General features: G+C 36.8%; 2 protein-coding genes and 2 long non-coding RNA genes across 4 annotated transcripts; 1 reads left to right on the plus strand and 3 right to left on the minus strand.

The window, feature by feature from the left end:
- Positions 1–4,445: 4,445 nt before the first annotated feature.
- Positions 4,446–4,968, minus strand: LOC147492767 (uncharacterized). Its single transcript, XR_015197666.1, has 3 exons — positions 4,775–4,968; positions 4,545–4,699; positions 4,446–4,468 (listed from the first exon to the last, which is right to left on the minus strand). It is a non-coding gene; the product is annotated as an uncharacterized LOC147492767 (long non-coding RNA).
- A 31-nt stretch (positions 4,969–4,999) lies between these two features.
- Positions 5,000–5,769, minus strand: LOC147492768 (replication factor A protein 1-like). Its single transcript, XM_086567637.1, has 4 exons — positions 5,505–5,769; positions 5,364–5,439; positions 5,173–5,291; positions 5,000–5,076 (listed from the first exon to the last, which is right to left on the minus strand). The coding sequence occupies exons 1-4, from the start codon at positions 5,737–5,739 to the stop codon at positions 5,000–5,002; spliced, it is 507 nt and encodes a 168-aa protein (XP_086423763.1). The 5' UTR covers positions 5,740–5,769.
- Positions 5,770–11,793: 6,024 nt separating this feature from the next.
- On the minus strand, positions 11,794–12,708 carry LOC147492769 (uncharacterized). The gene has a single exon (XM_086567638.1). The coding sequence runs from the start codon at positions 12,706–12,708 to the stop codon at positions 11,794–11,796; it is 915 nt and encodes a 304-aa protein (XP_086423764.1).
- Positions 12,709–19,027: 6,319 nt separating this feature from the next.
- On the plus strand, positions 19,028–20,522 carry LOC147492770 (uncharacterized). Its single transcript, XR_015200120.1, has 4 exons — positions 19,028–19,091; positions 19,185–19,403; positions 19,830–19,994; positions 20,125–20,522. It is a non-coding gene; the product is annotated as an uncharacterized LOC147492770 (long non-coding RNA).
- The last annotated feature ends 3,470 nt before the right edge of the window (positions 20,523–23,992 follow it).

The raw sequence follows: 23,992 nt of genomic DNA on the forward strand, positions 1-23,992 counted from the left end.
CTTTCAGCCCCTAAGCCCGACTTTACATGTTGTTTTGTACTAATGTAAAATATCAAAACAAACCTTAATCCAAAAATATAATTTTGATTTAGCACCACCTGTGTTTTCCTCCTCCATCTACATCCAAAAATTTAATATGGATATGTTATCTTTGCTTGGCATTTTTTTTTTTTTTGATATCGAACACAATATAACTTAAAGTTGTAGAATTGTAAAAGTGGCGTGCTTATATTATAAATTTAAACTAAAAATTAACTGACTCTATAGTGACAAACTTTCATAAATAAGAAGCGTTAAACCTTGGCCATTAAAAAATACTATGTGACCAACATAATAAAGTTTTGGTATTAAAGTACTAATCCTCATGGTTTTCTTTTTCTTTATTATGGAACTCTCAATGCCTTTCATTCCTTTAATTTTTCTTGAGATAATATATTTTATCTTTGTTGTGTTTATCATCAACTAAACAATCTAGCATAATATTTTTGAGGATGTCGAGTTGATTCTTTTTTCTCTTCAACTTCAATTCTTTTCTTCATAAGTTCTTTGAAATTGAAGTCTTCAATTTCTATATCACGTTCATCCTTTATAAACGTATTGCGTGAAAAGCTGCTTTGAATCTTACGCTTTTTGCCTTGAGAATATGTTGGGCTTCCATCAATTTCTTTAACTATGGCGTCTTCCTTTGTTAAAGAATAAGTCTTTTGGTAACTTTAATGTCACGGTGCTTTTGAATCGTCCGCTCTCTAATTACGTATTTCAGAAATTTGGATCTTGTTGAATGTTAAGTCCAGCTTCTAGAATTTCCTTTAGCATTTTTTTTTTTACATAAGCTGTAATTTTCATCGCCATTATCTGCAATATACATAATAAAATGAAGTCAATAAACAATTGTAAATAATAGAGAAGAGGAAGAAAATAGGCTACCCGGTTTTTCGATATGTGTAGTTTTTTTTTTTTTTAGGTTAATAGATTATGTTTTACTAAGTGATTGGAAGTTCAATTTTCATAGGTTTTAGTTTAAGTATTTGTCTTAAATTTTGATATTTTTTGGAACAGTGGGCTTCTCCTTTTTGCAACCTCCACTTTATCGGGGCATGGATTATGACACGTGTTGGGTATTTTAAAATTTTGATTTTGAATCTTATAGTGTGGGCCGTGCAAAAGCGTGTGAGGGTCGTTGTTGCATTTTTGAAAGGGCATAACACCATACACACCACAATAGGCGGTCAAACTTGGTAAATGAATCGTTAACTAACGATAGAGTTACCTAAAGCTAAGAACGTAAAACTTTGGGTCCAATGCAAATACCCATATTATTGGGACGACCTAAAACTAAATAACTTTATTTTAAATTAGATTTTTTTTTTTTTTTTTTTTAATTAGGTAGAAGCTATTGGGTTTAGAAACCTATAAGTATACTATTACTTGTTGGGCTGGGCCCAACAAATTATAACTTATGTTTTAGCAGTGCGGTACCAATTCAAATTTGAATTGGTACCTCTTTTCCGACGGTGATATGTAGCCATCTTTCTCCTGCTTTTTAGTCGGAAAAGGCGCCTTAGAATAGCGAATAGCTCGAAAGACCGGGGAAGGTATACACCTTTTAGTCCCCACCCGTAAACACCATATAGGCACAAAGAATACCAGCGGGGAAGTAGATTCAGAGGTTGAATCCGTCTTGTCATATCTCTTCCTCCATTATCTCTCTTTGTCTAAAGCTTGAATGAGGGTGAACCCTTAACCGTGGGGTTAATCGACTCAAGCAAGGAACCGGTCCCCTCATTATGGCGGCTTCCTTTCAAACTAAATTGTCAAACGCAGACCCCCAATAGACCCCCATTGCTCTTGTTACATTAGCTCTCATCTTATTTTTCCAAAAGAAGTAAAGATGGTACGCTTCTTGATGGGGATTTCGTGTTTGGTGTTTTTATTCTTAGCATCGGGGAGCAATGAGTGCAGCTCAAAGAAAGTCGTTCATGTTACATTTAACGGGAACTATGTGCCCACATGGGCTTTTGATCACATTAAGTACTTCAATGGTGGTAATGAGATTCACTCCTCGTTGACAAATACACTGCTGGTAAGACTGTAAGAGCAATACTCAATTATGTTTCTGTTTTTGTTGGGAAAACCCGAGTGTCTTGATAGTGTTTAACTTGGATCATTATGTATCAGTCTTGGGTTTCGATCAAAGGGGTCTTACTTGTTTGGACACTTCAGGTATGCAAATTAAGATGGTATCACTGTGATGAGACATGGTGATCGGTTAGGCCCGAAGATCCACTTTGGAAATCAACAGCCAGAAGCGACCATGGGATGCCTCATCCGGACCACGAGGTAAAGCTAGAGCTTTTCGCCATAGGAAAACAATTCAAGGACAATCTTCAAAGACCAATCCGCGAGTTATTGTATCGCCTTTCTTGCGTTGCGTGCATAAACGGCTTCACAGATTGTATCGGCACTATGTACCGTCGACAAAAGCATAAACTACATGGGCGTCGATAATGAGGTAAAGGTAACGATCGAGTATGGATTGTGTGAGGTCTTCAATAGAAGAAACTTGGCGGGGCTCTGAACCGCGGGAAAAGCGTCGATTTAATGTCTCCGGAGCTTGAAGCTATGTTCCCGGATGGGACGGTGGAAACAATGGAACCTATATATACAGTTGCGGATTGGCATGAAGCGACTGAATCTGCAATGCCTTCTATGTAAGTGGTTCTGTTCACCAAAAGTTCTTGTTCACTTAATCACTTGGGAAGTATTCCAAATTTCTTATATTTCTGCAAATGTGCAGAAATGATGTTAAACTATCATCTCAAAACTCAAAGCATGATGAGATAGATTTTGAGTTCTTGGGAAACGAGGACAGGCCAGCCCTACATTTCTGAGGCGAATGTCTTCCACGGGGAGAAAAGGGAGATTTCGGATGTAGTCTACTTAAGAAAGGTTTCACACGGAATGATTGCACAGGTTAGTATTTTTTTTTCGCATTATTAATTTGCTTTATTGATTATAATTTCTTAATTAGTGTTTAATTTGCATTGTATGTTCTAGAAAAGTATATAATCGAAGTAATGTCGAGCATTATTTTTGGCCTCGGTTATTTGGTGGTACACTTGTTAGAATGTTTTTATTGAATTGTCGCGGTTGTGTAATATACTTGTATATTATGTTATGTCAACAAAATGCAAATGATTGGAAAAGAGAGTTGCATTATTGTTGTTAGAAACACTTTGAGAAAGGGTTGCCGTTAGGGAATGGTTTGGGTTTGAGTGTGGCGAGTCTTTGCCGTTCGCTGTATGTAGCGATCAATGAGATTTTTGGTGGGAGAGTGGTTTGGGGTCGAGTCTGGCGAGAGTCTTGCTGCTGCGGCTTTATCCGTTAATGAGATTTTTGGTGGAAGAGTGGTTTGGGCTCTAGTGGTGTGAGTCTTTGCTTTGTGAATGAGATTTTTGGTTGGAGAGATGTTTGGGGTTTAGTGGTGCGAGTCTTTTCTTTTTGAGTTGTAGAATGAATGAGATTTTTGGTGGGAGGTTAACTGTTCTCGATCTTGTTCATCTTTGGGTTGGATTGAAAGCGTCGGTTTTGTGTTATCATACTCATGTTCAGTATTTTCGGTTTCACCTACTACTACTAATCAAGTCAATATCTCCGATAATATGGTGGTGGTGGGTTGGGTGGTGGTCCCTGTCTTTCGTTCGTATCGAGGGGTTGATAATGGCTCTTCTTGTGAGACCTTCATGGCACTACTTCATGGCATCACGGCAATTGCAAGATGTAGGACTTTGCATTACACAAACTTGGACAAATAAATTATCATAAAGATTTCAACTTAAACTTCGAAATTTCAGATTGAATTAATGAATTAAAGTAAATTAATCCAAAGACACTACTAAATACCTCAAATAGTTTAAAACCTAAACATCATTAATGTCTCTCAAAGTATGAGGATGTTGTTGATGAAATATGAATAAATCCTAATAGAATTCCTAGTAATCTTCCATTCTAAAGAGATATTTTTCATCCTTTGATCTCTTTGTTGTACTCATTTTCCTCTGTTTTTGAATCTTTACGGGGTTTTTTTGATGGACGATTTTCTTCAATGAGTCTTCATCGTCTTCTAATATATCCCTAACTTATTGAAAATGAAGGAACTTTTCTTTTATACTATACTCATTCAGCTTAACTTTGAAAATATACTCCTTCCCCGCATTCTTTTCAAGCTTTTCCTTAATTTCTTCAGTACTTTTTCCCTGCTTTTTGACAAAATAAATGTAGGTACGGTTCAATTACAAACTTTGTATCATTCTATAAAATAATTTTTCGTATTTAGTCATGTACTTGCCTCAGAAGTCAGCTCCATTATTTTTTGGATAGGAAACTCGACTATTTTCTGCGCTTTTTACCAAAGGCGACAAAAGTCGTTTGATCTCCCTCTCATCTTATGCATAGTTTAAGTAGGTACCTGTTGATGTTTTAAAGTTGGAATTAGTAATGAATTATAAAACTGAAGATGTAGTATTTATTAGTGATTCCTTTACCTGTCTTGTGGAGTCTTGTATGTTGTTTCACAATTAGTGCAAAAAGGTTCCGATCCTTTGTCAACATGCTTATAAGTGCAGTTCTCGCATGATTTGTAGCTCCACTGGTTTCCAAATATCTTCACAAACTTTGCCCTGCAAGTGAATTGCTTTCCCTGCAAAAAATATGTTTATTAGTTCAGTTTTTATTAATTTCATCACGGTATTATTTAGGCATTTACTTGGTATACCTGATTGTGTGTTTCTTTTCCTAGTGAAATTAGCTCCGAAATTGAGACTCTGTCTTGATTCATTAGTTCCTTCATTGAAGTAGGCTCGTCTGTCACTGCTTGTTCAATTTGAACTCTTGTATTTCTAATTTGATATCTACGAAAAACAAATTAGGGATAAGTCATATTTGTTAATGCTTTTGTGAGGAATAGTAATGCTTTTGTTAACGAATATCACTTTTTTCATCATCGGTCGACGTGGCCAAAATGTTCCAAATTCAAGTACAACTTTGTTGCAGATGTTAAACAAAGTTTGTATTCCTCTGTAAAATATGAAAATTCAAAACATTAGATTTGTACTTACTTCCATTATATATGTTTAACAGTCTATATAACTGATGATTAAGAATTGTACTTACTTCCAATCATTTTCAGGTATAATGATGTGATGATGAGCATCATATCTTCTTCTTGATTGCTGATATTTGCCAGTCTATCGGAGTTGTCACCCCATAAGGCTATAGTAAGCTCACTTCCCCTGATTACGTATTTACATAGTTAGCTGTGTAAGAAATTAAGTTAAAAACTAATTTATGTAGATTTTGTTTACCTTTCGTTTTGTATTGTGATTTCCCTAAATCCTTGAGGTTTCTTTGGCCCGACTCTGATAAGTTTTCCTATGAAATCTGATTTGTAGACATTGTTAGAAATTAGTTATAATAAACAATATTGGTATGTATAAAGAACTCACCTTTGGTATGAAAAACTGAGATATCCTTTGTTTTCATAAGATCTTCAAATTCTACGAACGAAAAATTATATCTGTTGAATGTCGTCCCAATTTCTTTCGAAGGAGATACTATAGTATCTTTTGTGAAAGAAATAGTGTACTTAGATCTTACTGGACGATATCTTCCGGTTGTTTCTTTGACTTCAAATTTATCAATTACAAATATGTCTCCTTCTATCAGTTTCTTTTCAAACATGTGTTGGATTCCTGGTGAAATCTTTGCATGAATTTGATTATTTTGCACAATGTAATATAAGTGGATTAAAATTCAAAAATTATTTTGATATAAAAGAAGTAATTTTCTTAGTCTGTTCTACCTTTTTCGTCAAGCGGCTGACATGTGTAGACCATATGATTGTGTCTTGTCTGTAGATTAATGACTTCCCACGATACGCTTATCGTGCTTTCGAACCTTCCAAACTGTCCGGATTTTGTCGTTTACCTCATCGAAAAAATTGAATTTTCAGTCATAATGTTACATTATGGTATATCCGGCTATTAGAATTACAATTGTTATCACAATTATGATGAATATACAACCGTTTTGCTATGTATGCATGGACCGCGGATGTATTATTACGCTGAGTTCATGGATTGAAATAACAACAGTTTACTAATACTATTAAAAATCTAATAAGATTGAAAAAGAAATTATTGTCATGTGTACCTTTTCTCTGTAGTAGTAGCTCTATAGTTTTCTGCAAATTATATTAATCGGTTGTCTTGTATTTATAAGTTCGAAGGTGTTGTTCTAGTTTTAGAAGTATACCGCTTTGGACTTGTACCGTATGTATAAGTTTAATTAGGCAATACTTATCTAAATTTGAAACTGAAGCGTAGGTAGAAGTTGAATTAAGGAATACTTCTCTGAATTAGAAATGGATAAGTATATAAAATAGAATTAATTTTAGTATGGTAAAGGCGGACCAATCCAAGTTTGGCCCATTATATAGTGCAAATCTAAGCGAGTTAACAACAATTTAAACTTGTACAGAGATTAAGCTAGAACGACTCAAACTCTAGGTGCTCTTGGTGTTTTTAAACTTCGGGGACACTTGGCCTCCTCTTCTTTGGCGAGGCCATTACCATTCGGCTTGATTTTATCACGAAAGTTTCATTTCTTGTGCATGGTGGAAAACCAATTCTTGAGTTCGCCGATGTTACGTGTTTCACTTTTTGTTTGTATGGTTCCCGCGTGCATCCGCAAATCTGATTGTAGGAATTGTATTTGTTTTGTCTTGTCACACTCATAGTAAACACAAAGAATAAGAGACTAAGAAGTCTACGTAACAAAGATGCATAAATGTAAACAAAAACTGTAGTATCTAAGTTTCAAAAAGCCCCTTTGACTATTAGTCACGAAAGATCATATATATTCTTGTTGAGGCCGTTCATTGCTCGAGGGACGCCGCCGCTATTCTTTTTAATGATTGATAGAGTTGGGACTGAGGGCGAATCTGGACTCGATAGTTTAGTCCTCCACTCCAAATTATTCCACCAATCGGGTCTCCTACAATGAATTGCAATCGGTTCGGCAACTATCTGATTGAAGTTGTAGTCTCCTTAGACTTAGGCACTTATACATGACTTCATTCACTTGATGGAAGGGAAATGCAAAGGCACTTTTACATAGGCAAAATGCAGTTTTCACCCTTGAACTTGGCGTTTTATCACTTATCCCCAAACTTCACTTTAGACTTGTAAAAGCGTATCCGACTTTGTAAAACTTCACTTGGACTTGTAAAACGTATCCGACTCCATTTTCAGCGTAGGAGGATATTGGCCTAGTCCTTTTCGTTAAAGCAGAATACGCTAACAATGGGTGCTCTCCCATGGAAGGAATCAACTCTTCCTTCGTCTATTGATGCTTTCGACCCTTGTATATGGTTCTACCTTGGCGTCTTTGTGATTCGGGCTTCAAGAGAATTATTTTTAAGATTAAGAACTTGAAGGCTAGACATTTGGTAGAGGATTTCTAGCTATTCTCGATTATATTGTTGTTATGGAGATCGAGGTGCTTTCGAGTTCATTTCAGTCGCTAAGATTTTGAGGTTAGGGAGCTGAAAACGCATTTTGACCTAATGCAAGTATCTTTGTTTCTAATGCAAAGTTTCTTTGGAACCTCATCGGACAATCTGTTGGAAGAGACGTCTTCATAAGACGCACTGAGTGTAGGTTGCACCTCTTCAACTCTAGTAAACTGAAGTTTCCAGCGAGGGCAATAAATAAGATGATGATCTACTCCACTCTCTTCGTTTGCAGATGGGACACCAAACGTAATTCTTGCCCAACTGCCACAGGTTGGATGACATTTTGATAACCAATCCAAAAATATCGAGTCAAGCCATTCGTCGTAAAACACGTAGTTCTTCATCAAGCGTTCTCAATATCTAGCCTGTAGTTTTTTTGCATATGCATATTATTATTTATTGAGATGTTTTGTCCGACATTGTAATTGTTAAGACACGCATAATTTTTATCGTTTAGAAACTGATGTTGAGGAGGTTTATTGCGACAGGTCTAACAATAGTAGTCGATAAATTTTTGAGATCGTCTTAGGAATGGTACCTAAAAAGTTGTTGTTTGATAACATAAGTATCATGACGGAAGTTGTATCTCCCATGTTTCTAGACAATTTGCCAGAGAAATAATTTCTTGACAAAGCAAGTATTGACAATTTGAGAGACTAAAACAGAGGAGGTGGCAGAGAAGCTGTGAGCTTGTTATCTGATAGAATTATAGTTTCGATATTGTGTTCAGCAAGCCATTCATGGAAGTTTCCATTGAGCTCATTCTCGCTTAGATCAACGGGTTCGACGACATGACCTCAAAGATAACTGAGACAACATGCACTTTGGAGCTACATTAGCATTGTTGGTCCAAGTAAGGTTGTTTCCTCCAAGGTTGAAAACCCTCAGTTTGCCGAAACACGTTTCCCAGTTGACTTCCCCCAATCATCCAAGCTTGATTTCTCAAGCACTTCAACTGTGTTCCAAAGACTTCCATTTGCTCTACTGCAATATTCAGCTTGTCTTTTGGGAAAGAGAGACGATGGGTTAGTTGGATCAGCAACTTTCATGTTGTTGGTTTGGTTTAGGTGGATTGTGATATGTGGGAGATCGAGGGGAGTGCGATGACGTTGTCTTCATTGGCCAAATGAGATGGAGTTGTAAATGGACATTGCGTAAGGACCAGAGGTATAGAAAGGAACATGTTGAGAACCAAAGGTATGTGCAACCTCAACACTAAAACCCTAGAACATATCGAGATGACACATCTGAGGAGGTATTCCATCATTGGATTCTTTCATTTGAGACATCGGGCGTCGAAAAGAAGACTCAAGAAGTGATTCAGCAAGCGTGATAGAATTGACCAATTGCCAATAGGTTGGAGAGAGCATCGGTGTTTTGAGCATTTTGAGGAAGTGAAGAGTGATGAGATGAGAGTTGGAAGGACAACTCTTGGAAGCGAATGGTTGGGTAAGAGCTAAAAGCGTAATTAAACCGAGGGCGTTCTTGGAGTCTTTGACTATAGTGATGGTGAGTGAAGGAATTCGAGAGGCTAGAAGTCGTGCTAGATCAAGGAATGGATTCAGATGGCCTTGTGCCATGAATGGGAAGACTGGAAGAGCAATACATTTCTGGCACAACCACTCTCACTCATCTTCCTACCTTTCTTTTTTTTTTTTTTTGCTAAGTGATGATACTAAACTTACACACTTGTACTCTCACTCATCTTCCTACCTTTCTCCATTACACACTTGTATTCTATAATCGATGTGTCCAATACGTTTTTTTATGAGTATTCTCCAGCTGTGGTAGTCAATCTATTTTGGCATTGTGTACTTTAACATTGTCATCTTCATTAAGTAAACCCGGTCGACCCCTCTTATCTTCTTTTTAATTAATTTAGTGGAATACCAGCAGCTTCATAGTTACATTGCACATTTACACACCACTTACTAAAGGACACTTTTATTGGTAATTTGTATATTAAAGCTTCTAGACAAATAGCTGGAGCAAAGTTGGAACTGCTAGAAGTTTAAGATTGTTATATGGATATTGGCGAGCGAGCTTCCAAAGAGTAGACCCTTGGTTTAAAGTCCCTTTAAACAATCGTAATTAAAGTCAAAACAGAAAATATCGCTGACTGTAATTGCCCGAGTTCATGAGCATGAATACAGAAAATATCCACAACCACGTCTCTGAGAATGGGGTTTTTCTCAATGCTCGAATCTAATATGTTTACTCCTCCTACCATTAATGAAGCTTGTACATCAGAAAAAAACTCAGCTAGAGGTAGGAGCCTATGCCTTCCAAATTCTTTTTAATCTCTCGCGAAAGCGTGAATGCGTTAAGGCGGTGAGTCGATTAGGAATCTTCTCCGCCTGTTTGTGAGTGCTCATATCTTGGTTGCTGGAGCTCCAAATGAAAGTCGAAGTTAGATCGTTTTCAAGCTTACTTAGGGAAGAGTGTAGTTTTTCCATCTCTAGCATGCGAGGGGACGGACCTTACAACACGGTTGTTAAGCTCTGCTGATCCTCCAATAACCGATGATGAGAAGCGAAATAAAATTAGAAGGACAAAGAAAGATAGAACTAAATACATGCATAACAATAGTAAATAGGGAAAAGCGAAAAGTCTCACCCCGATAAGCATCGGCTATGTGGGTGGAAAAGCTGTGATGCATCCCTGAATTGGGTGAAGTGCACTTAATGTCGGTTGGGGCCGAGAGCTCCATGAACTAACCCAAGAGTAGCGTCATCCATGAAAGTAGATTGGTCAGCTTGAAACCTCTCCAATCTTTGCTCCGGTTGCCTCTCCTCCGCTGGCGTGGCTGGAAAGGCATAAGAACAGAATCTTTCTTTTGTGGCCACCTTTGCTCCCTCGATAAGCTTTGCAACCAATGTTATTTCTTCTCTTGTTTGTCGGATATGCTCATAGGATCGGTTATCAACACTTTAACTTTCTAGAAGTCGATAATACCTCGGTTCGGGTGGAGTTCGCGGTGATCCAAAGACTGTGCGCTAACTTGGTAAGGGTGAGGTAATTAAACCTATAATCCATTCTTTACACTCGTTGCGTACTAAATAGAAGATTGTGTTGAGTGTAGGCTCGATGTCGCTCCAATAACCTGCTATGAGAAACGGAAAAAATCGGGAAGGACAAAGAAAGATAGAACTAAATACATGCATAACAATAGTAAATAGGAAAACAGAAAGCCTCACCCCTGATAAGCATCTGGCTATGTGGGTGTAAAGATGTGATGCATCCCTGTATTGGGTGAAGTACGCAATGTCGCATCCCCCTTTCACTTGGATCCAGAAGTCGGTAATACCTCAGTTCTGGTCAGTTGCAGGTGATCCAAAGACTGGTGCGCGACTTGGTAAGGGTGAGGTAATTAAACCTATAATCCATTCTTTACACTCTGTTCTGTACTAAATAGAAGATTGTGTTTAGTGTAGACTGCAGTCGATCCAATATCCTGCGATGAGAAACGAAAAAAAATCAGAAGGACAAAGAAAGATAGAACTAAATACATGCATAACAATAACCGAGCTCGATGAACTAACCCAAGAGCAGCGTCATCCATTAAAGTAGATTGGTCAGCTTGTAACCTCTCCAACTGCTGCTCCGGTTCACTCTCCAACTGCTGCTGTGGCTGGAAAGGCATTGAAACAGAATCCTTCTTTTGTCCTCAATACCCTTTGCAACCAATGTTCTTTCTTCTCTTGTTTGTCGGATATGCTCGTAGCATCGGTTTCCAACACTTTAACTTTCTTGAATGTATCAGTCCTAGCATCCCCCTTTCGCTTGGATCCAGAAGTCGATAATACCTCATTTCCAGTCAGTTGCAGGTGATCCAAAGACTGGTGAGCGACTTGGTAAGGGTGAGGTAATTAAACCTATAATCCATTCTTTACACTCTGTTCTGTACTAAATAGAAGATATTACCTGAGGAAGGAAGAAAGGAAACTTCGGCCCTAAATAGAAGATATTACCCGAGGAAGGAAGAAAGGAAACATTCGGTCTTTAACTTTATTAGGCTTATCGGATGGATAGGATTGACTTAGGGTACATAGGTGATGAACTTATACAGAGATCGACACAAACCAACATAATTAGAGCTGTGTCAGGTCCATTTTAATATAAAAAATATAATAGTCATTAGTTTTAGAAAATACCTTTAGTGTTAAAACCTTCAGATGGAATTGAACACTTCTTTATAGACAATGTTTTGTGTGTGTCCTTCAGGCTCGTTCCCATTCCTTTTGATCAAAAACTTCAGTCCCTCTCATGATGTTGTTCTTGAAACTGCAACATATAACTGTCCATGCGTGAAAACTGGTGTTGGCAAATATATTCCAACTTTTTTGAAAGTTTGTCCTTGGCTTTTGTTTATGGTCATAGCAAAACAAACTTTTTGAGGAATTGCTTCCTTCGAATACAAATGGCCATTTTGTATCGCTTGGTGACAATACTGTTCTTGGAATGAAAACTGGATCTCCTACTTTGTTCCCTGTAATAATATTTGCATATATCACTTTCGAAGCCAATTTTGTGACGATCATCCTAGTACCATTGCATAGTCCTTGACTCTGATTAATGTTTCTCATTAACATAATAGGAACACCAACTTTTAAATCCAGTTTGTGGTTTGGTATGCCGGAAAATTCAAGAGTGTTTAAGAATTCTGTCGGGTATAGAACATCTTGTTCAGCATGTTTACCTTCAATTGGACTTAGTGAGTCTGCACTTAAGTATGTCTTCAGTTCTGTCGGGAGTTCTGAAATTATTGTAGAATTAATTTCATCAACCGTTTCGTTCCTCGGGGCTAGAATGCTTCTTTCTTTGAGATACTGAACATCTGTATATTTGTTGACCAAATCCGGATATATGCATGACACAATATCTTCTCTTTGGGTCATCACTCGGGGAATAAGCAAGTCTTCGTGAATTTTGATCCAAGTTGATTCCACTTCATCACTCAATCTAGAAAAAAGGTGATTTCCATCTCCAAGGTCTAAAACCCATTTGCTAAACTCTTCAATAGAGTTTGTTGTAGTTGAGTCTATATTTCCAATCTTGATCGCATGTTCTCGGTTAAGTGAAAAACTTTGCGGTTTTCCATAATTTTGACTTGTTGATAGAAGCATCAACAACATTAGTTCTTGTGCCTCTTGGAATGGGTGGTAATATTTGCGAAATCTCCTCCCATTAGGAATGTTTTACCACCAAATTCTTTGCCTTGTGATTTAAAAAGGTCCTCCGATTAATACGGTTCTGACCTCAAATCCATGTCTATGAGTCATTGGTGCTTCGTCCCACACTATTAGATCATTTCGCCTGATAAGGTTGTGTAATAATGTCCCTTGAGAGATGTCACAATTGGTGTTTTCATCGGTCGGAATAACAATTTTAAACCTAGAGTGAAGCTGTCCTTCCACGGAAGTAGGAGCAAACTATCCCGCACGACCTTAATTTGCAAGAACAATTTTTCCTTCGGACCGAAGTTTAGAAATTATTGTTTTGTAAAGATATGTTTTGCCGGTTCCTCCAAGATCCATTACCACGAAAAAACACCTCGATTGAGACCTGAAGCGCATCATTAACGAGTTGAATACCTCCATTTGCTTAACATTCATTCCGTTTTAAGAATCTCATATTCTTTTCGCAACTCATTGCAGTCGTAGTCTAATTCTTCAGCAATCAATTTGTTTTCTGTGGAGATCCTTGAAGACATATCAAATTTCGGGAAATCAGGAATGTTTGTGAGAGATAATCCTTTTTCAGCCATAATTTGTTCAATTTCACAGAGAGTCTCATTTCTAATCTGTTCTTCAGTGAGTTGGAGATTCTCATTATTGTTTTTCTTTCTGTATCGAAACAAAATATCATCTCCGAGGTGCTTTTGATGTTTCTCAAAAAGTTTATCAGGATAAGTCACCCCACAAAGCAGTATCAAAGTGACGAACAATTGTCTTAAAGATTTTGGAAGTTGCCAATGGCTTGCTTCTTCCATAGCATCATCCCATTCGCTGTCGTCCTCTAGTAGTCCATGCTCCTTGATAGAAGAATTTAACAAAATGATACATTAGAATTTGAATATACAAAATATAAATTAGTCGGTAATTTCAATTTTTGATTTTGATACAGTAAATATCTTTGATAGTAATTTTTTTTGTCTTGAGTCTTTTTCTTATTAGAGGTGATTTACTCCAATTCTTTTATATTCTATTCTCAATGTAATCTTGATATTCTGCCTTCCTCTTTTTGTAGTTCAAGAATATTGGGCTGGGAATGTAGATGATGACGCACCATTTGGGGGGTGCTTGAGGATCATAATAACCCAATATCAGAAGATTTGGAAAATCACATGCTGGGTGATAATAACGATTGTATTAAAAATTTAAACTGGTAAGTGAATGCCTCTTTATCTTTCCGAGGGCAATCCTATAAAAACTATATATTTGATACTTGATGGTTACTTTTTCCAGTTTTTGAACCTTAATGTCTCAAACAGCAGGATGTCGTCATCAAGTTAGAAATTGTCAGGTTTGTATCTATCATATAAAGTGAACTTTAGCTATCATAAAAGCATCTATTTCTGGACTCAATAATATAAATGAAAGCTTATCTTAGTGTGATATGAACGTAGGCTCTATGCATTACTTTCCTTTAAGTGATGCTAATAAGGGGTGTCGCAGTTCTTGGATGCCTATGCTCCAGAGCATCGCTGAGGCGCTATAAGCTGTTGAACTAACTTTTCATATCCATTATTTTGTAGGAATTAACAATCCCATTCTTTTGTATATATGCCCTAGTGCCTATAAAGATAACTATTTATCATTGATCGCATCCCTGAGGAGCTATAAGTCGTTGAACTAACTTTTCATATCCATTATTTTAGTAGAAATTAACAATCCCATTCTTTTGTATCTATGCCCTAGTGCCTCGACATCCCAAGAACTGTTCTATATTATTTTCTTCTAGATTACGATTGAGCGGTTTGCTTCTCTGAAATGCCAAACATATCATAGCTTTGGAGCTCCAGCTACATGAGCTTCAATGAGCAACCAAGCCTCAGACCAATCATTGTTGGATATGTATGATTCACCGAGTTGTTTTTCTACTCTTATCATAGATAGTTACACCTAACAACTCATGTCTCTAACAGTGAAAAATCCATATGGAGGAAGGACTAAATGGATTTTCTCTCAACATCCAAGCTAAGTCCGAAAAATCAGGTATTGACCTTTGCTACTTGATTAAATATTGGCATATAGCTCAATTGGGGTTGTGTTGAGGATCTGAAATTGTGGATGCTAGTTTGAAATTTCTATTTTTCATTCAAAATATTAAGCTTCCTAAGCTGCAGTGAAAGCATGTGGATGAACATTGCTAAAAGACGAATATTGTAGGAGTAGAAGTCAATATTAGGTCTATTTTAATGCATTTACAACATATTTATCCAGTCCTTATTGTTTTTAATTTATAGATTATGTACAACATATTTATGTTAGAAACCAATATAAACTAAAGATAAAATGTCATTAAAAACATACCTGACATGCAGCTTTGAAAGTTAGATAAACTTTTCCATTAACAGTTCGAATATCTTCATAATTCAAAAGGGCCTTTGACAATATTCAAACAATAGCCTCAAATAGAATCTTTTCTCGATGTGGGATGTCGTGAGTACACACGTCCAATTTTCTTCCCTTTTTTCCTTGGCTTCCACTTCTTTTCTTTTTATTCCATACAAATTTAGTAGGAAAATCAACATACGTAAGATTCCCGGCTAATGCGGATACTCAACATTTCTTCGTAAACCACTCCGTGAACTTTGTTTTTGAAGCATTTTTCCGATTTATTACATCTTTTGGATAATCTCTTTCACTATAATAAACCAAATGCTGACCTTCAAGATGGAATGGTAACCTTTCAGCGCCTGGACTTACGTATTGAATATCAAATTTCAATAGTCTCCAAACCGCTTCGAAGCGGATAAGAAACGACAGTCTAAGAAATTTGCAACTTCATCAACATCCTTTACTATTTGATGATTCTTTTGTGGTTTATGCGTAACCAAGTTTTCAACAATAATTGCAGTAGCTCTGTCCCTTCCCTTGTTAATGTATTTGAAAAGGTACTTGATTGATCCGGCCTTGTTGCAATGTTCGACATTAATATGAGCTTGGTACTTTACTATCAAATCTACATTGTGTGGAACAACCCATCGTTATCAACTTCTATTTTCTTTTTCATTGCCTTCCGATTGTTATTCGCCTCCTGTAAATTGTGAATTCATTGTCATCAATAGTTGTCTCTTCACTAAAAGGTTTTGGATAGAACTTAGTACACTTCTTCTCTTCCATGCAAGGGGAAGCCGAGTTTTCATCACCACCACGGTCCATGAATCATGAATTCTACAAACCGATTCATATGCAATTTTGTCCTCAATTGGGTGGGGTAACTTCAGCAGATATGAGCTTATTGATTTGAGAAGGAGTAGTAGGCTTCGGCGTTGTCCAAAAAGAGTAAAATGTGAGCATGTGGTAAACCTCTCTTACGGAATTCAATAGTGTATAATCTTTTGCAAAACATTAAAAAATTATATCAAAGTAAAATGTTATTTTGTATAAATTACTTATTAAAAAACATTAAATCTAGGATACCGCCCAAGCTTTTCCAAATCGTTTTTGCTTTTGTAAGTCTGTCATCGGTTCATGCAATTTAATCTCAAAACTCTTGCAACAATATCGGAAAATCATCGGGTTTATAACCCGGGAGCTACCATGTCTATACATCTTTGAATTTCGGCCATTTGGGGTTGCAAGTAAAAGTAATGAAAAGATCTGGTGCACCAGTGTGTCTGCATATTGCAATGGCATCTTGATAGTTTTGTATCATATAACGGGGTCCTCCTGTGAAAGATGAAGGAAGAACTAATCGTTTCCCTACACAACCGGGGCTTTCGTCACTGTGAATAGCAAAGCATCTACTAATCCTTGATACAATTCTGCACGAATTGTTTCTTGATTATTTCGAACCCATTCCATTCTACTTTGTTCAGTAGCTGTATAAGAATCTACACAAAACTGTTGTCTTAACTTCTTTCCACGAACCACAGTTTGGCCTTCATTGTGTCTCAGTTGCAATCTAAAAGCATAAAATTCTCTCATGCTAATATTTTTTCTTTTTCCAACTACTTTATTGTTTCTATATGGAATGTCAATTCTATATCCATCTTCAGCATGGGGGAACAAAAGTGGATATTGCATTGCCATGAAACTTGGAAGTAATTCATTGATTCTCTTCAATCCAAATCCTTTCTTGTCGACAATAACATCTACGTGCTCATTAAATTCATCACCATTACCAACAATTAAACCAAAGAACAACCTCGTTGATGATGGTAAATTATAAAGTCTTCCATCTTTTTGTCTTCTATTAATCGGTTTTATCGATGTGCGCTACATGACATTCTTTAAATCTATCTCTTGCCATTCTCAGTAAGTCTCGGTGAGTTTGTTGGTAACATTCAACATATCTATCGATCCTTGAACAATGCTAGGATCTAACTTCGTCTCTTGCCCTCTTCTTTACAATTTTCTTCCGAGTGAGTTCAACTTTGTGTGAGACTTCATTTTACGTATCATGTATGTACAACTGTGCAAACCTTGGGCCGGACTCTTACGGTGGAAGCAAAGTTCCTATTTTATGGTGATTTTGTCCTTTTATTTTATAAACAAAGGGCCCCCTTCCATCGTTAATTGAACTCTGTACTGCACCACCAGTGGATGTGAACGCAAACATGGAGTTGTAGATGCTGATGTTTTCCATGTAATTTGAAGATTTTTGTCCACCTTTGCAATCCAATAGATTTCTCAAAAATTCAGGAGTTTCTTTTAGAAGAGGCAATTGAACCTTGCCGTTCTGACAACATATTGAGAATTTAGGATTCGTAGGTTTTTTGATCATATCATTCCTTTCTTCATACCAGACAATAGCTCCACAATGAGAACATATTGAAGTTGGACAACCAATATCTAAAGGCTCAAAACAACTTCCTGCAAAACAATTATTAGATTATTTTATTGCATAGGCTAAAATAGCAATACGGTATAATTTAGTGTCAGAACACTTACTTGTATGTGAAACTTCCAAATCACAAATACGTGGTACTTCTGGATTCAAATCATTGACATCGTCATCTTCAGAATCAGTCCCACTAATCTGTGAGAGGTAATCGTCGTCATTTATATCAACATCATCCATTTGATATGAATGGAACTGATTTGGAGAAATACCAAGTCTCTTATTTCTTAATATTTGACTTCGTTTAAACCGTCGTTCTCTAGCTCTTTCTTTAGTAATAACTGTTTAAAAAATTTAATCAGTCACAAATAATAAACTAAAAGGTAAATTATGTGATATTTTGATCATACCTCTGTTTTTTTTTGGATTAATCTTGCCAGATGGATTTATTTTCGTCTTCTTTCCAGCCTTTTCCTTCGTTCTTTGTACAAAAAAAATTACTTGATCAAAGCAGAGTCGCAGACCCAATAAATGCGAGGAACAATTTGTTTAATCTTCAAAATAGACAGGGCAACTAATTTGATTACATAGACAACAAAAGGTAGAGTTTACTTCCAAGCTTTAGAATTCGGTCTATAAAAGCATACATACGCCCGGCTTGTTTGGTTCTTCTCCGGGCATGTGACCATATTTTTTGTTTTCTTTTCAAATTAGTTCTCTTGTTCTTGAACCAATTATTTATTTGTTTTTCAGAAATAGGACCATGTTGTATGAGATCATTGGTAATATTTTGTATTCTATCTTTACATGGATTCTGGTCTCTCCATCAAAGATTTCATTCAAAAATCTTTTTTGAATTGGTTTTGGTGTCCAACGCTTCATGATAGACATGGAGGAAGAGAGGGATAAAGATGAATGTGATGAAGATTTATTGTAAACTGCGTGAATTGGAGATGAAGATTTCTAAGTTTTTAAACTTCTTACGGTGGAAGAGTTTAGGAAAAAGTGGACACTATATAAGTGCAAATTGGGTGTGTTTAGGAAATTCACGTAGTACTCTAGGAAATATTATTTCTCGTTTTTTTTATAGCAGTTTGGTTTGGTTTGGTTAGGACCAAGTAAGTTTTTATCGCATCAATCATCCTTTCTTATTTTATCGCTTTCTCTTCCGGGCAATCATCCTTTCTTATTTTATCGCTTTCTTATTGAAACAAACATCAAAAACCACACCTGAAAGCATGACATGTTGCTTGATCACAGATGAGCAGTGCAATTCAAGACCAGGTTAAGGTATAAAGTTTTGCTTACACTTTTTCAATTCAAGGCATATGATTCTAGGTTTAAGGTATAAAGTTTTGCTTATCTCTCACTTTTTTCAATTTTTTGTGAAAGCTCCTACCATATGCTTGCTTTTCATTTTAGCAACCACCTGCATATGATTCTAGGTATGAATCCAGATTATACGGAGTTTAAATTTACACAAATCAGGGCTCACCCCTCGCACAAAGTGAGCACGATTCATTTACATGTGAAATGTCAATCTGATTGTTTGTTTTTAGTGAATATAATTGAACTTTATTTTTTGAAAAATGTTATGCAGATATTCCATAAACGCATGCCACCAGAAGCAGTAATTCTGGTGTCAAGATTCCTTCAGAACTCTCCAAAAGTTCGAAATGGTTTCAAGTTTGAAAAGGCATTTGGGTTGTGAAGAGAATCTCTGTCTTAAATGTTGTTGGGCTTAGTGAAGAGGATTAGGCAGCCCTTGGTACAAAGCAAAACTACCTGTTCTATATGATTACCTTCAAAGTCATTATTGGTACGCTTATTTATGCAATGATTTATTATTTTTTCTTTCTTTTATCTGTTTGTCACTTTTCACGTAAAATTTTTTTTTGTAGGTTTTTAAGAATGTATGAAATATTTTGATTTTGCAATACCTTGTATAAATATATATGAGAAATCGATCCGTTTTTTGCAGATAAAAGTAAATCACTATTTTCGTGATTTGTAAATCGATGTTTGTGTGTTATTATGATCGTTTGAAGTCAACTATAAAAGAATTGGTATGAGTGTTAAACATCGGGGTGTAGGTTTCTTAAGATATTTCCAGCTCAAGCTTACTACCCAACTTTCTTTTTGCTTCCCAATATTGTCTCGGCACTTTTTGCGATTGTACATTACGCAAAGTTACAGTTCTTTATTTGTAATTGATAACATGTGTTTCTTTCTCCATATATGACAGGTCAAAGGTGAACCAAAAATATCATACATTTGCTCACGCTATTATCTGTGGGTTATGTCCTTGCTGAAAAATGTTATGCAGATATTCCATAAACACATGCCACCAGAAGCAGTAGTTCTGGTGTCGAGACTCCTTCAGTACTCTCCAAAACTTTGGTGTACTCCTGTGCGTCATTATTCTATCTTCATTGTTTCTTTCCAGATATCAGAGTTCATCGAGTTAAATTTTCTACAGTTGGTTAATTTCTTCATTTCATTTATGATGAAATTAGCTATTTTAAAATATGTTGATGCAGTTAGATGCCTGTGTCCATCCATTTTTTGATGAACTTCGTGATCCAAACACTCGTCTCCCTAGTGGGCGTCCCTTACCACCTCTGTTCAACTTTAAACCCCAAGGTTCTTTCTGCCTATGATCGTGTGAGTTAGATTGTTTTCAAGCTTACTCAGGGAAGAGTGTAATTTTTCTATCTCGATGGTCGTGTGACTAAAAGTTAATATTCATGAATACATGTTAGTTGGTCAACATCGTAATGGAATTTAGAAATTTTAGGCTGTGAGCTACTTCAAAAATATCTTCGTGTAATTTTAAAGTCAATGATGTAGAATTGTGGGATGTGAATTGGCAAGGGGTCGTGTAGTCATTGACATTGAAATACCTAAATAAGTTTTAAGATTGTTGTCGGAGAGCCATATCTTTACTTTAAAGACGATTGATTTTCAGTTGGCATGACAGTTATTTTCGGCCATAACGCATCGAGAGTTCTCTATTTTGCCATATCACCTGATGGTCAGGTAATTTAGTAAGTCTTTCTCCCTTCTCTTATCCTTCTTTTACATTATCTTTATATTTTTTTTTCTTGGATGAGGTTTAGTCAAGCTTCACCTCATTTTTTGTATTTTTTTTTCGGGGCTTTAAGATTTTTATGTTCAACTATCTTCCTCTTTCGGACCATTGTCCTTTGAGCGGAGATGAAACACTTAGGTTTTGGAATGTGTTCCCTTCTCCAAAGTTTCAGGTAAATTCAGTGAACTGTATATGTATATTGCATACACATACCATATTACATTTAGTATTTTTGTCCCAAAAAATTCTCCTAGGACATATTTTAATAAAAAAATGGATTAAGTTAAAATTCTTCAAATATGAATAAGCGGGACCATATAAAAGAAACGCTACAAATATTCCGAAATAAGCTATACTGACGGAAAAAATGGAATTTCTAACAAATTCATACCAATCAAAATAATTGTTAGAATTTGAATGTAAAAAGTTTCATTCTAGCCCGAATGATTCCCTCGTCTGAGAATCGCCCCTTTTAATTCATAAGAATAAGGATGAGCAGATCGAAGTCGTGTTGTCAATGGATTTCCTTTTCGCTAGAAAAGCGGGGATGGGGGCCGTAGAATGCCTTTCCCCTGTCGAGAAAAGCGTGAAGAATTGCCATTTTATGAGCTTGTAAGGCCTGTTGAAGTCCCAGGGATAACTGTTTGCTATTGCTATAAGGGGCTTTCGCCTTTAGGTATGCAATCTTGTGTGGTCCAAGAATGTCAATGAACTTGTCAGCACCCATGGCTACACCCAAAATCAAATAATAGTTTGGAGATATCCAACTATGTCAAAGGTACTCGATTTTTTGTCCCTTGAGCTTTTGAAACAACTAAAAGTTTATGTTGTATGCGACTTCTTGTACTAATATATCCTCCATTTAGGTTGGCGACACTTATCGCCATCGTCTGAGAGTTCTCTATCTTGCCATATCACCTGATGGTCAAGTAATTTAGTAACTCTTTCACCCTTCTCTTATCCTTCTTTTACATTATCTTTATATCTTTTTTTCTTGGATGAGGTTTAGTCAAGCTTCACCTCATTTTTTGTATTTTTTTTTCGGGGCTTTAAGATTTTTATGTTCAACTATCTTCCTCTTTCGGACCATTGTCCTTTGGGCGCGGAGATGAAACACTTAGGTTTTGGAATGTGTTCCTTCTCCAAAGTTTCGTAAATTCAGTTGAATCAGTATATGTATATTGCATACACATACCATAGAGAGCCTATGGTTATGGTGCGCAAGCAAAGATGAATCTGGTCGGGGACTCTGCCTATTTGTAGTGGAATGAGTAAGGTTGCAGCTACCCCATCCTGTAGAAAAATAATTGTTAGAATTTGAATGTAAAAGTTTCATTCTAGTCGAAACGATTCCCTCGTCGAGAACCGCCATTCACGCATCTAAAGCGGAAGAAGGCGGTGAGTTAGCCTACCCTACTATACAATTGAGTAGGGGTTATAGTAGGCGAGCGAGTTAGCGAAGACGCTTAGGCTAATAGAATCAATAAGAGAGTCCGTGCGTAGCAAAGGTTAAGGGAATTTTGTTTCGATAATCAAATTACCCCAGCGAAGAGTTCTTTACTTGAAGACTTCAAGATGATAAATATTTGCAGGACCTATGAACTGATGGAACAGATGCTTAAAGTATACACCTACAGGGAAGGTGCAAGACCCGTCTTCAACCAATCAGAAACCAAGGTAAGCAATTTGGTGCTTAAGGATAGACATTGAAAAAAGTTTTTGATAAGATAGGCGGCTTTCCAGGGAAATCGTCAGTGAACACTCCACTTATATTGAAGAAATGTGCTTGCAGGAGCGAAGTCTTTGGCATGATAAAGCTAATGTTGTTAACACTTGCCACTACTCTGCTCCCATTAGAACATGTAGAACAGGGGTTGATGCCAAGGCCAATTGCGAAGAAAAGGGAGTGATCCACGTTGAGGGAACTTTGGCGGGATATTTCTTTGAATTTAGGCTACGGAGCAAGTTCATGAAATTTGTCGCAACGGGGTGGCATTTTGAGGAGTGGGATTGGTGAGGGTGGTTGGGGATGATGTAGCAAGGGTGCCGGAGTATTGAGCTGTGGCTGTATGCTGTCACATTGTCGACAGCAATAGGAGAGTCCATGAAAGGGGAGACGGTTACCAAATACTTGCCGGGACCACTATTAGCGATAAGAAGAAGAACATTAGTGGTCCGACCCGAGTAACTAATATGGTGTGGAGTCTTGAAAGGGCTTAGTGTAGATTGCGCCTACTTCAACTCATTGTTAATTTATGTCCGGGCGATCTTAAAGAAGAGCTCTTCATTAAGTGCGGCGTTGATAATCTGAAGCATGTATGTTTTACCGATCTCTACTTGCAAAGAAAACCCTCCTACAATCGATTGAAACTTGAGAGTTAGGGAAAATAGAACTTCGAAAAACAGCCGAACTTACACCAATTTTTCATAACTCGCGACCCAATAGTCCGGATGCTTATTTGTATTTTGATTACCTGGTTGTGAAGATCCCTTTAAGGAACAACTTGAGAGTGGACCTGGTTGGCCATTAATTGTGTGTGCATCGAGAGACATTTGGTGCGAACCCAACTTCATGCTTTGATTGATCAGCCAAAGACGCATTAATCGCATTTCGTTTTGTTAACATTCGGTTGAACTTGAACCATGACGGACTTGCGGTTATAAGCGAGTCACATTTTGCATTCAAATATTTCATTTGTAAAAGTCGACTACCCTCTCGAGTCACAAAGATGTAGTTTAACTTTGGACAGACGGATTTTCATGTACCTTCTTTCGAGTTCTTTGGAAAGTAGGCGGGTGGAGCTGATCATTTTCTGGTTGCTTGTCATGATTGGGTACACTTCTCGTGCCTCCTTGATTTAAATTTCACCATTTTTTTAGTTGAGACTCCAATTTCTTGTGTAGTCTAATAAATTGTGTATTTTCCAGATCCGCATGAAATGGTGCGACATATGAGTAGGTGCATTAGAGCACTCTCTACAAAGTTCGATGTTAATGAAGGCTTTGTAATTGGCAATGCTGATGTAGTTGGACAAATGAAGGTGCTATGTGTCATTGTGTTGTGAGAAATTTAAATGGCTATTTATAGAAGCAGAGATGAGAGCTGGAGAAATTTAATCAGAACACCTTCTCTATTATATTGGCAAATTCGAATTTCTTGATTTAATAAAGGTCTCTTTACTACGAAATCTTGTGTCTTAACTACCACTTATTTTGTCTCTATTACACATCAGCTCACCATTAACTGTTTTTCAAGACCAACTTTGAAATGGGTAAAACAAAAGCAATGCAAATAAAGTACAATCACACTTAAGTTA

The sequence above is a fragment of the Coptis chinensis genome, chromosome 6 (genome assembly GCF_015680905.1).
Source record: "Coptis chinensis isolate HL-2020 chromosome 6, ASM1568090v1, whole genome shotgun sequence".
Taxonomy (NCBI): Eukaryota; Viridiplantae; Streptophyta; class Magnoliopsida; order Ranunculales; family Ranunculaceae; genus Coptis; species Coptis chinensis.